At 52.4% G+C, this 12,687-nt stretch overlaps 1 protein-coding gene across 1 annotated transcript; it reads left to right on the top strand.

Moving 5' to 3' along the window:
- The first annotated feature begins 4,540 nt into the window (after positions 1-4,540).
- On the top strand, positions 4,541-12,453 carry LOC119822573 (keratin, type II cytoskeletal 71). Its single transcript, XM_038342003.1, has 9 exons — positions 4,541-4,984; positions 7,212-7,426; positions 7,901-7,961; positions 8,383-8,478; positions 8,772-8,936; positions 9,138-9,263; positions 10,405-10,625; positions 11,421-11,455; positions 12,242-12,453. The coding sequence occupies exons 1-9, from the start codon at positions 4,541-4,543 to the stop codon at positions 12,451-12,453; spliced, it is 1,575 nt and encodes a 524-aa protein (XP_038197931.1).
- Positions 12,454-12,687: the final 234 nt, after the last annotated feature.

Below are 12,687 nucleotides of genomic sequence, written 5' to 3'. Positions count from 1 at the left end.
GCACTGCCTACCTGAGCCCATGCAAGAGTGCAAGGAGACCACTCTTGGGGATTCACAGATTAACACACTCATGACCTGGTTCCTCTGCCGAGGAGGGCTGGGAGGGCCTAAGCTGATCTCATCCAAATAGCCCAGCTCATTTTCTCTAATTTTGGATAATTACTTTGCTTAGAGAACCACCTGCCCCTCTCCTGGTGCCTCTAGCCACTCCTATCCCCAATCTGACCCACGCTCTCCCACACGCAACGCCTTCAATGACTCCCTGACACATGCACAGGCTGAGTTTCTGTATCCAGATCACCTTCTACTCATGGCCACTTCAGTCTAGTGGGTCGTTCCTTCACAAATCTTGGGATGCTTTCCCTACTTCTTAAGGGTCAGTTAACCCTTCTTCCCTTGAAAGATTGAAATCCAAGCCTCTCCTGCAGGCAGTTCACGTGTGTTTATTTCCCCAAGCCTCTCCTCTTTGTTCATTCCCTTCTCCAACCCTAAAGCTTCTCCCTCAGAGGTTTTCTTAAGAGGCTTGCTGATCCAAGACCTCTGGAAAGGGTCAGCAGATACACCAATCAAAGCCATGGGGCTCCAGTGAACGTGCCATCCTAATTGTCACCACACACATGGAAGCACAGATGCAGGAAAAATGACAATTTACTCATAGAAGCAAAATAGGAGAGCTGAGTATACATCAATAAAAACAGATAAAATAATAATATAATATAATAATAAAATATAATAATAATAATAATAAATAATAAAAACAGATAAAGCTGATAAACCACACACACCGCACACACATACAAACACCACATAACCACATTCCACAAACACACACACACACACACACACATACACACGCGACAGAGAGAGATAAAGCTGATTTGATAGGCCACACACACATACACACCACCACACCAAGCATACAACATAGCCACACACACATATAAATACCACATAACCACACACCACATACACACACACATACACATGCGACAGAGAGAGATAAAGCTGATTTGATTAGCCACACACACATACGCACAACACACCAAACACAACATAACCACACACATCACACACACATACAAACACAACATAACCACACATGCATACACACAAACACACATGCAACACCATACATACCAAACACACAACATAACCACATATACCCCCCTCCTCTCTCTCTCTCTCTCTCTCTCTCTCTCTCTCTCTCTCTCTCTCTCTTTTTCTCTCTCTCTCACACACACACACACACACACAGATAAAGCTGATTTGATAAGCCACCCGCCTTTTCCTTGAATGCCCTGGTATCAAGGAAAGGTCTCCCTGGTATATTCAGGTCTTATCCTATGACCTCATAGTCTTCCCATCTTACAGGTGAACAATGCTGTGGCCCTAAGACACTCATGGCTGTCTGAGGACCACTCGAAAGTCAGTTCTGTCAGAGAGTCTCTGCTTGGGGACAAGTGTGTAAGATCTTCACCATGAGGCCATGGGATTCTCAAAGCAGGGTTCTGTCTTCTCCTGTCCCCAATTCTTCCCAGATCTCAGCTAACACAGGGACAGAGCCTTTGTACCGCTGGTGAACTGGGGATCCATTCTGGTTTGTTTCATTCCCTCCCTTTACCCTCTAGCAAAACGTGAGCATCCTGGTACCTGATCTGGGCCCACCCTTCCTGTGGGTGGTCCAGAACTCTTGCTTCCCCTCTTCTTTATCATCCTCATCAACAACAGGGGTGGGTCACTCCTCAGGGCCAGTATCTGATTAACTCATTCACGCTACTCTGTAAATGACTTGGTAATAACCTACTGAGTTGTTTCTCTCAAGGATACTTGCTTTTATAGGGCCAAGACACCAAGATAGCTCTTTGGAGTCAGGGGACTTTGGACCATTCCCATCAGAAGTTGGTTATGAGTTCAACAAACATTTGATAAATGAATCAACACCGATAGCTGTTGATTCATCATGCCTATAAAGTGCTTCCTACTGAGTTTTATACTTGGCAACCACTTGATTGACTGTGACTATTATTTGTAATGGTCAATTTTCTGAGATCAACAGTGGTCTGGGAGAGTCTGGGGTGTGTAGGGTCACCACCCCTTCCCTGTCCTCAGCATCTGATGACACTGTATGGGAATGTGCTGATGTGGAGGCCACACTGGAGAGGAAGGAGGGAAGGCAGGCCGAGCCTCTGGCCCTTTAGTAACTGACACTGGTTATTGGACATTAAGAATGTTTCAGGCCTTAGGGAGTGCTTTGCATCAAATAACATGTGCAATCCTTGCCACTCTTGCATTAAAGTCTATTGTCCCACTCTCCCTGGGAGAAGCTGAGACCAGAAAGGCCAAATGTGGTGGAGAGCAAATCGAGTTCCCGGGGTCTGGGCTTCCATCTCGTGCCACTCTAGGTAGAAAACTGTCCAACATCCCATCTCTGCTGTTTGCTGTGTCTCCAGCAAGGGGCCTGATCCTGGGATGCAAGGAGCCCACAGAGGAAGGCATCACAGCCTCTGGGATCCCCACCATATTCAGAAGACACCATTTCCCATACACATTGTCCATATGTCATTGACAGAGGACCAGAGCACAGAAAAGACAGGCCAAGCCAGAAACCAGGGTTTTAGCAACATGGATGTGGGTCAGAGGTGGTGAGGAAAGTGGGCAGGGATGTGTGGGAACAGCTTGGCAACATGATGGAGGGCACTGAAGAAGAGACCAGTGAGTTAGATGTCCGTGGGCAGGCAGGGAGGATCAGGAGAACAGAGAGTAGGGAGGAGCAGAGGATGGGGGACACTGCTGGCTGGGCTGGGGTGCTGCCATATGTACAACTGGCAAAGCCATTAACAGCGATGCTGTGCCAGGGCTGTACTCTGAGAGCACTGAGAAACCCTGCAGCATTACCAGATGTACGGAGGGTATGGAATGAAGGGGACAGAGGTGGGAGGAAGGGAGAGAAGCCTCATCTGGGGAAGCTCCGCTATGCTTACAAAAGAGACAGGAGATGACGTGTGATGTGATCTTCAGAGAAGCCTTGAGGACACTGCATCCACAGTCATTGTCATGCTACTCAGCCAAGAGCACCCCCAGGACTGAGAGTGGGGAGCAGGGCTCAGACGCCCCCTGAACTTGTCCAGGAAGACCCATGAGGAAGGCTGGGTAGAGCGTGAAATTAAGAGATGGGGGAACAAAGGGTGGATGGAAGATGGAGGTGGGACGGGGAAAAAAGAGGGTGGAGGAAGGGAGCTATGATGCTGTTTTGATATCAGCAAGGAAGGAATGGAATGGAAAGGAAAGCAGGGGAGAGTGGGTTCCATGCCAGTGAATCCAGATGGCGCCCCCATTTAGCCTGTGTCCAGATTTTTCTTCTTTCATGACCCTATTCAATTGATAACCCCACCTCACCATGGGACGCTGGCAGGGACAAGACAGTCATGGGCTGACGATGGTGATTAATAGAGAGGACTGGGGCCCATCATTGGAACCAGTGACCCAGGACAGAGGGAACCACAGATGGAGCCTCTGGGAGTCAGGTACCAGAACCATGTTTGGTGTGGTGCACAGTCATACTCCCATTGAGTGCTTTCTGATGTTAGCTGTGTGAAGTCTGGACTCCTAGGAATGGCCCCAGCCAGGCTCAACTCCTGAGTTCTCAGACCTGGGCAGAGTAGCTGGAGCTAGTGTTCGTGGCTGAGGACCGATTGATTCGTGCTGACGCACATGGCAGGGAAGAGGGCATGTTGAAATGGAGCTCCTATGGTATGCCTCTGAACTCCCAAACCATGTTCATTGTGTCTGTCCTCTCTACCTACTGCCTGCTGAGTTCCCTCCTCCAGCCCCTCATCAGCCTGACTATGGATGGTGTCTGAGAGGTGCGATGGGGACATCCGGCTCTCCAGAAAGTGTGGTCAGCACATGGTCGTCATGATCCCATAGTTGTGGCCTGGGCTGCTCAGTGCTAAAGACAGGGTCCTGCCACACTAGTCCCCCAACAAAGAGAGCCACTTCTCTCTAAGGCTTTTGTCTGCAAGAGGCTTGGGGTGAATGGCTGCTAGGTGGGGTTTTTCTAGGACAGGGTGTAAAGCTACGGGAATCTGTGAATGCTGTACTTAATGGCCGACTCTGTCCAAAATGGCCGTGTCATCTCTGCCCCCTGAACCCCTGCAAGGACGCCAACCACAGAGACAATCTGAGAAGGACGTAGAGTGCCAGTGACATTCCCCTGGGGAGGCTGTGGCCCGGGGCAAATTACCTTATAACAGCGGGTTAATTAGATAAGACCCAAATTACCTGAGCAAGGTTTGCAAGCCTAGCAATTTGACAGTTTCATGATGTTTCAGAGGTGGGGAGGGCTGATCTCTGGCTCAGCACAGAGAAAATGAGTTCTTGCTCCTAGGCAAGCCAAACCCACGAATTAAGCTCTCCACTGCCCATCAGCAAGCCCAACGCCACGCATATATAAGGGCACCTGCTGGTGCTCACCACAGTCAGTACAACCTTCCTGGGATTTGCCTTCCTCCCTTGTACTCCATCTCCACCAGCAAGCAACATGAGCCGTCAATTCACCTGCAAGTCTGGAGCTGGCAACAGGGGCTTCAGCGGCTGCTCCGCTGTGCTGTCCGGGGGCAGCTCATCCTCTTACCGGGCAGGAGGCAAAGGGCTCGGTGGGAGCTTTGGCAGCCGGAGCCTCTACAGCCTGGGAGGCGGCAGAAGCATCGCTCTCAACATGGCTACCGGCAGCGGCAAGAATGGAGGCTTTGGATTTGGCCGGAGCCGGGCCAGTGGCTTTGCTGGCAGCATCTTCGGCAGTGTGGCCCTGGGACCTGTGTGCCCGACTGTGTGCCCACCTGGAGGCATTCACCAGGTCACAGTCAATGAGAGCCTGCTGGCCCCACTCAATGTGGAGTTGGACCCGGAGATCCAGAAGGTGCGGGCACAGGAGCGGGAGCAGATCAAGGCCCTGAATAACAAGTTCGCCTCCTTCATCGACAAGGTGGGTCTGTTAGGACGGTTAGTGGGGGCTTACCTGGGAACAGCTCGCCACTGCCCCTACTGGAGCAGACGATCTTCAGTCCCTCAGGAAGCATTGAAGTTGGGTGCATTTACTGCACACAAGGTGTCCATTCTGTCACCTTAATAGCTTGTAAAAGATTCTCTGGAGTCTGGAGAGAAAACACCAGCAGGGGTTGTTCATGCTGGTTGTTCAGGGATACTCACAGCAGAACCCTGGAAAGGAGATCTGGGCCTTGCTGTGGAGACTTAGCCTGGTACCATTTCTAAGCTTGTGGTCACACAGGTTGTACACAGTGAAGGCCTGGAGGAGAATGGACCAGAAAACTTCCTCACAGGCATGCTGACCTTGCACCCTAGTCACCTGACTAATGGAACAGGAGTATGAATGTGTGTGTAGTCACCCCAGGCCCTTTGGGCTACAGGCTGTCAGTGGTGGGCGTTCCTGTCAGTGATGGAGGGCACTCTTGCAAAGTCGGGGTAGAGGTGATGTGGAGTCAGAGTTGGCCATGGCTGACGGTGTGGGTGGCTTTGGGGAAAATCACTTGTCCCGCCTGGGTCCTTATGTTCTTACCTTTGGTGGAAATTATGACCTTTCTCTGGGGCTTGTGTTAGTTTAGAAAAGAAGGCTCATGTGAAGACCTCGGCACAATGTCTGGCTCAGGCTAAGTCCCTCTGCCCCCAGTGGTGGCTGTTGTCTCTGTGAATGGGTCCTGGGAAGCAGAGGACCCTCAGATCTGGACAAGACCTCAAGGGATCCTCCAGCTCAGCCAGGATGCTGGCTGTGGAATATAAGCAACAGCTTCCCTCGGCTTATGGGTCAGCAAGGCCATAGAGGCCAATCCCACTTTTACACAGCCATTTGGAGAGCAGGCAGGGTAGGGGCTCACCCCCAGTCTCTTGTCTCCAGGTCTAGGGTCAGAGTTGCCAGGGTTATGTTGGCTCCATGACAGTCAAGCACCACGGCACCAGGCCTCTTGGCCGCAAGCACAGCCCTTGCTCCACTTTGCTAGACTTCCATGTGGAGGCCGTATTCTCTGCTCAGTCCCAGGAGCCAAGGCTAGTGCTTCAGCTTCTTGTCCTCACATCTAGACAACCAAGGTGCTCCAAGGATTTGGGTCTGGTGGGGGGGACTGTCCCGAATCTGGGTGGGCTGGCCAGACCCTACAAACGGGCAAATTCGGAGACACAGAAAAGCAAGATAAGGGGTGTCACTCCTTGGGGAGTGGAGAGCCTGGTTAGCTCTCCAAGGGCCTTGGTCTCAGGAGCACTGTGGCTTCTCAGCCCCAGGTAGAGAAGAGATATAGAGTCCTATTGGTAGCCTAGCTGTGTCTAGTGGCATGCTAGGTACTGTGGTATACCGGGTGTGGTTAATGCTCAGCTCAGGGAGAACTCTGGATTGGTTTAACCAAACCAAGTGCTGGACGATCTGTTAGAGACCAGATGTTCAGAGCATAGGCTCATCTCAGTGCAGAGCTCCATGCGTTATTCCCACGTCTTGTGAACACAGCCTTGCTTAAGTGTGCCTGTGCTCACTGATGTTAAAAAAGTCAAATTTTAAAAAATTGTGCTCACCATAAGCAGCTGGGGGGTGGTGGTGGTATATGCTAATGATCTCTGGTAAATTCCCTGGTCTGGTGAGGGCAAGACTCTGTCTGTCCATCAGGTTCCATTTTTCATGCTTATTCCAGACAGGAGGGTTTTGAGCTACACTTGTGTGTGTGTGTGTGTGTGTGTGTGTGTGTGTGTGTGTGTGTGTGTGTGTGTGTTGGGGGATAGCATCTGTGAGTAGGAGTGGGGTGGGGCCCAGTGTGGGATTTTGAAACACTCAGCAGCTCTTGGCCCCAGCCTCCCTGCACTCTGACATCATAAGACCCCATCTTCAGACTGGATGGCCTTTCCTAACAGATGCGCCCAGCCTGGCCCTGCGCTGCTGGTGTAGGGTGCACTCACACCTCTACTTGGTCACTGTGGGCTCTGGTTGACTGGAGGTACACAGTGAGGAGACACTTGTTTGGGTTTAGTCCTGAGCTCTGCCTTTGACTAAACTTCTGGACGTTGGGAAGAAGCAAAACTTCCTCACGCCTCAGTTTCTTCTCCACTGATCATGGCCAACCCGCCTCTGATTAGAACTGCCCGCCTCTTGCAGCTGTGGATAGGGAGTGTGACGAGTTCTGTGGCGCTCAACAGTAGCTGGGTTTCGGTTGCAGGTGCGCTTCCTGGAGCAGCAGAACCAGGTGCTGGAGACCAAGTGGGAGCTGCTGCAGCAGCTGGACCTGAACAACTGCAAGAACAACCTGGAGCCCATCCTCGAGGGCTACATCAGCAACATGCGGAAGCAGCTGGAGACACTGTCCGGGGACAGGGTGAGGCTGGACTCAGAGCTGAGGAACGTGCGCGATGTGGTGGAGGATTACAAGAAGAAGTGAGTGAGGACCCAGCCTGCCACAGGGCTGCCAGCCCCATCCCTTGGGAGGGTTTTGGAGGTGGAGAGTGGGGTTCTTGGCTATACCAAGTGGGGTCACCACACTGCAAACCTAAAGCATGCTTCCTGCTCCCTAGCCTAGGGATTGACACTGGGAACAAATGTCCAAGTAGCTGGGCATGGTGTGAAGCCACTTGCTTTCTGCATCCCGAGGTTCCCATGGGCACTACTCACATTTGGTGTGAAGCAGCTTGCTTTCTCATCCAGAGTTCCTCAAAGGCCATTTGCTCCACACACTTCCTCCTCATATTTCAAGATGGATGTCCCTTCCTCCAGGAAGTCTTCCTTGCTTGGCTGACCCTTTAATCTTTTGTGCCCCACTGGCTGGTATTCTTTTCTGTACTCAGGGTCTTCCCTGGGTACATCAGAGCTCTTGCTGAAGGGTGTAAGCTATGATCTCCGGCCTTCTCACAGGTACGAGGAGGAGATCAACCGGAGGACTGCTGCAGAGAATGAATTTGTGCTGCTCAAGAAGGTGAGAGGAAGGTGGTTCCAAGGCCAGGGTAGAGGCTAGGTCTACCGTGTGCTTCGCCATCGGTCCCCAAATGAGCTGATGCAAATAACAATGGCCATGCTATCCGGAAGGAATGAAGGGGCAGGGAGGATGATGGGAAGAACCAGCATGAGGGGCTCCCCCAGCCATGGCTCAGACGTTGTAGAGGTGACTTTCACAGCAGCCTGGCTGGAACACCCTTTCTGACGGTCCTCATTCCTGTTTATGGAATAGGCTCTCAGGATGAGATGTGAGGGCCATGACACCAGCTGCCTCTGCCTTCCTCGTGCGCCGCACAGGAGACGATAATGTCTCCTTCCTCCATCAGGCGGCTGGGCTGGGGATGAATGTCACCTTTTCGGTGGCTCTTGTGGTGACCATGGATGACTGCATCTTCTTTCAGGATGTGGATGCGGCTTATGCCAACAAGGTGGAGCTGCAGGCCAAGGTGGACTCCATGGACCAGGACATTAAATTCTTCAAGTGTCTCTTTGAAGCCGTAAGTCTCTCTGTACCCCATTCTCCAGGGTAGCCAGAGGCTAAATCTCTAGTGTAGAGATTGGGGGAGTCACAGAGGCTCCAGCTCTTAAGGAGGTTAGTCTCCCACCTCACATGTTACTCCTGAGAGCCCTCTCCTCATTCCTGAGGTTTCATTCCATGGCAGCAGGATCTGCCTAGGGCCCAGCAAGGTATTTTCTTTGCTCGAAGGTAACAATCCTGTGTTCCAAGGCCCCGTATGGTATCACAATAACTTGTCAGTGTCAAGCTGATATACTCCCCCACCTCTTGTAGGAGATGGCTCAGATCCAGTCCCACATCAGCGACATGTCCGTCATCCTGTCCATGGACAACAACAGGAACCTGGACCTGGACAGCATCATTGATGAGGTCCGTGCCCAGTATGAGGAGATCGCTCTGAAGAGCAAGGCCGAGGCCGAGGCGCTATACCAGACCAAGGTGAGTGGCAGAGACTGGGCCGCGGGTGGCGGGTAGGGTGGCCCATGATGTGAGGGCTCAGCACAGTTACATCCAGGTAAGAGTCAGTGCCCAGGCCAGAATCCCCTGTGCCCTGTGCCGTGGCCCTTCAGCCAGGGCTGCAGGGAGCTCACAGACTCCACGCTATCACACTTATCCGTCTCTGTGCTTCGGGCTTTCCAGTTCCAGGAGCTGCAGTTGGCAGCTGGCCGCCACGGGGATGACCTCAAAAACACCAAGAATGAAATCACCGAACTGACCCGGTTCATCCAGAGACTCCGCTCAGAGATTGAGAATGCCAAGAAGCAGGTGAGGGACCTTGGTCTGTGGCCTGGAGCAGTGAGCCCAGCGGAGGGCATGTGAGGTGGTTGAGGGCCTTGGCTTCCCAGATGTCTCTAACAACAAGAGAAGATACTAGTGAGGTCACTGCCTTCAGCAACCGGACGTCTCTGGGGCACCCTCTTTGTTACTTACTCCCAGTGCCTTCCCTGTTACAGGCTGGGCTCCCCAGTGTCTGGGCTTTCCTGTTCACAGCTCTTGGCAGTTCCTCTTGGCAGGTGTACCCCATGTTCTCTGGACTGGACAGAGTGGGGGCACCAGCTGCTCCATGCCCCCTCAGCATCTGCTCCACAGTAGTAGCTTCATAAATATCATTGGTGCGGCTGAGAAGCGGAAGTGGGCGCAGGGAGTCCCCAGTGAGGATGCCTCGTGCTAGCAGGTGGGGGCAGAGGATGCAGATGGAATGAAAGAGCAGAGGTGTCCACTCTTCTGCTGAATTTAATGCCCACAAAGGCCTTGAGGAGCAACATTCCCATTCTCTCTGTACCAGATGAGAGGTGTAGCGAGGTGGCACAGAATTTAGCTGCTAGATACAGTCCCTTGTTTTTCCTATGGGCTTCAACACAACCTCTCTGCAGCCATGAGTACAAATCATCCCTCCGTCCTTCACAGTGGCCGTAGGGTCAAATGAGATGAGGTGTGGAATAGGATGGTGCTGGGCTCAGTGATGGGTGGTGCTGAGCAAGGTGCTGGGCACACAGCGAGCACCTGGCAAACAATCATAATTCTGGGAGACTCTTTCCTATGACCTTGGCCTGCGGGCCATGTGTCTGGGCTGGAGTTGTCATTGCATTGAGCACATTGTCTTATAATATCTCTCCCCACAGACCCTAAACAACTCAAGAACGGAAAGTCACTTACTCACTATGCAGCCTGACGATCAGTGACTGGGCATTGAAGTGGTTGTGGTCTCCAGAGGGCAGGAGCATGCTTTCCTTTAGCCATATGTCTGGGAATAGGGGTATAGCCGAGATCCAGGAAGGCTTGCCAGCTCCTTTCAGCCAGAGCAGAAGCGTGGTGGGCATCCAGCATGCTACTGGATCTTACTGAATGTTTGGCTACAAAGACCATGCCTCCTTCAGTTTTCTAACGTCTTGAATTCCTTGCTTAGGCTTCTAACCTGGAGACAGCTATCGCTGATGCCGAGCAGCGAGGGGACAGTGCCCTCAAGGACGCCCGGGCCAAGCTGGATGAGCTGGAGGGTGCCCTGCACCAGGCCAAGGAGGAGCTGGCTCGGATGCTGCGTGAATACCAGGAGCTCATGAGCCTGAAGCTGGCCTTGGACATGGAGATCGCCACTTACCGCAAGCTCCTGGAGAGCGAGGAGTGCAGGTGGGCCGAGCCTGCTGGGCAAGGAGCCTCTGATGCTGCAAGGGGAGCGGTAGGGGAGAATGGGGCAGTGATAAGGGGAAAGTTAATCACAGTTGGGAACATCAGCTGGGCTGGAGGTGCAGCCAGTTGGTGCTTAGCTCGTGCAAAGCCTGACTTTGATTATCAGAACTGCATACACCTGGAAGTGGTAACACATTCCTAACATCCCAGCTTTTGTGAGGTGGTCAGGAGGATCAGACATTCAAGTTTATCCCCTGACTATAGTGACTTTGATACCAGCTTAGCCTACATAAGACCCCATCTTAACCAGAAAAAAAAAGAGTAGCACCTATACCCATGGTTGCTGTGCTATGGTAAGCTACATGAATTAGCACATTCAGCCCTTAAACCTCCCCAGGGCATCTGGGAGCATCCTCCTTTCTCTCCTGAACCCCATTTCTCTATTAGGCTTTCTTGTTCTCTCTTTCCAGGTATACTGTGAGCTGGCTGGGTGGGAGTGTGCTAGGCTGTCCAGCCTAGCCTCCTGGTGTGCTAGGGAGAGAGAAGGCTCACCATGGTGGAACACTGGCGGGAACACGGACATCCTTTAAAAACTGTTCTTCAGTCCAGTGTGTGGCCTACTTACCCCCAAAGTTTCAGAGGTGGCTTCCAAAGCTTCTGAGGCTCTGCTGTACTAAAGCAGCCCTGAAGTTTCCATAGCGGCCCTGCAGGTCCAGAAGCCCACTTCGGGCTGTTGTGGGCAGCACCTTGGAAGAGGCTGTGGGATGCTCCTAATTGTACTTCTCTCCTCTGCAGGATGTCAGGAGAGTACCCATCCCCTGTCAGCATCTGTAAGTATTTTTGTGGGCTTGGAGCTAAGTCAGAGGTGCTGCACAGACACACTCTGTGTGTGTAGACAAGGGCCCTACAAATCAGATGGAAAAAGGCTGAGATCACAAAGTCCAGAGGGCAGACCAGGGCCAGGTCTCCTAGTTTCCTGTCCCTCCGGGACTCTTTTATCTTTGTCCTCCTGCCTCCCAGGGAATAGCAGTAAGGGATGGCCACGGGAGAAGGGAAACGAAGGATGAATTCTAGGGAAAGGATGCGTGTGGGGGTCTGTGCCAGGCTTTTGAGGCTGGGTTTGCAAATTACAGACAGATCAGGACTGGGCAGGACTGAAGGGACTCCAGAAGGGTACTTCAAGCTGTCAGGATTGGATCACGGGTCTTAGATTGCCATCTGTGGGGAGTCAGCAAGAAAAAGAGGATGGAAGCGATTTAGCAAAGCCACGAATAGCAGGGACAGTGGTGGATGCCCAAGACAAGTGGGTACATGGGCACCTGGTTGAAGGAGTGGGCTTGAGAATCAATGGGGCAAGACTCAGCCACAGTGGGTATAAACTGAGTAGGTCAAAGACATAGGGAGAAGTCTTTGGGATATCCTCCCCAGGATGAGGGCATGGCTATGATCAGGTCCTTGGAGAGCCAGGTCTGTCTTAGGGGAAGGAGAGTCTCCTCCCTAGCTCTGCCTGAGTAGGGCCGAGCCAACTCTCTCTCTCTCTCTCTCTCTCTCTCTCTCTCTCTCTCTCTCTCTCTCTCTCTCTCTCTCTTTCTCTCTCTCTCTGTCTCTCTCTCCAGCCATTATCAGCAGCACCAGTGGCAGTGGAGGCTATGGCTTCCGGCCCAGTACAGTCAGTGGTGGCTATGTGGCCAATAGCACGAGCTGCATCTCTGGAGTGTGCAGTGTCCGCGGTGGGGAGAGCAGAAGCCGAAGCAGCGGCAGCGACTACAAGGATACCCTAACGAAGGGTTCCAGCCTGAGCACCCCCTCCAAGAAAGGTGGTCGGTAGATAGAGCTTCCTATGGCTCCCGTCCTCAGAACCCCGTGCCCTAGTCTGCTGTCCCCTTTCTGCTCCCCTATACCACTCCAGGGGCCCTGGGTTTGTCCTCAACTAATCTCCTTCCTCCAAGATTCTGAGCCTGGATCACTCTGGACTACCTTGTGCTGGTAGATGCCAGGGCCGGGCAGTTTCAGCTCACCTCTGCCCAGGTCCAGCCTGTCCCTTCCACCAGGCGTTGCCTCT

The sequence above is a fragment of the Arvicola amphibius genome, chromosome 9 (genome assembly GCF_903992535.2).
Source record: "Arvicola amphibius chromosome 9, mArvAmp1.2, whole genome shotgun sequence".
Classification (NCBI taxonomy): Eukaryota; Metazoa; Chordata; class Mammalia; order Rodentia; family Cricetidae; genus Arvicola; species Arvicola amphibius.
The sequence above is the reverse complement of the archived record's forward strand: the minus strand, read 5'-3'. Positions and strand labels throughout refer to the sequence as shown.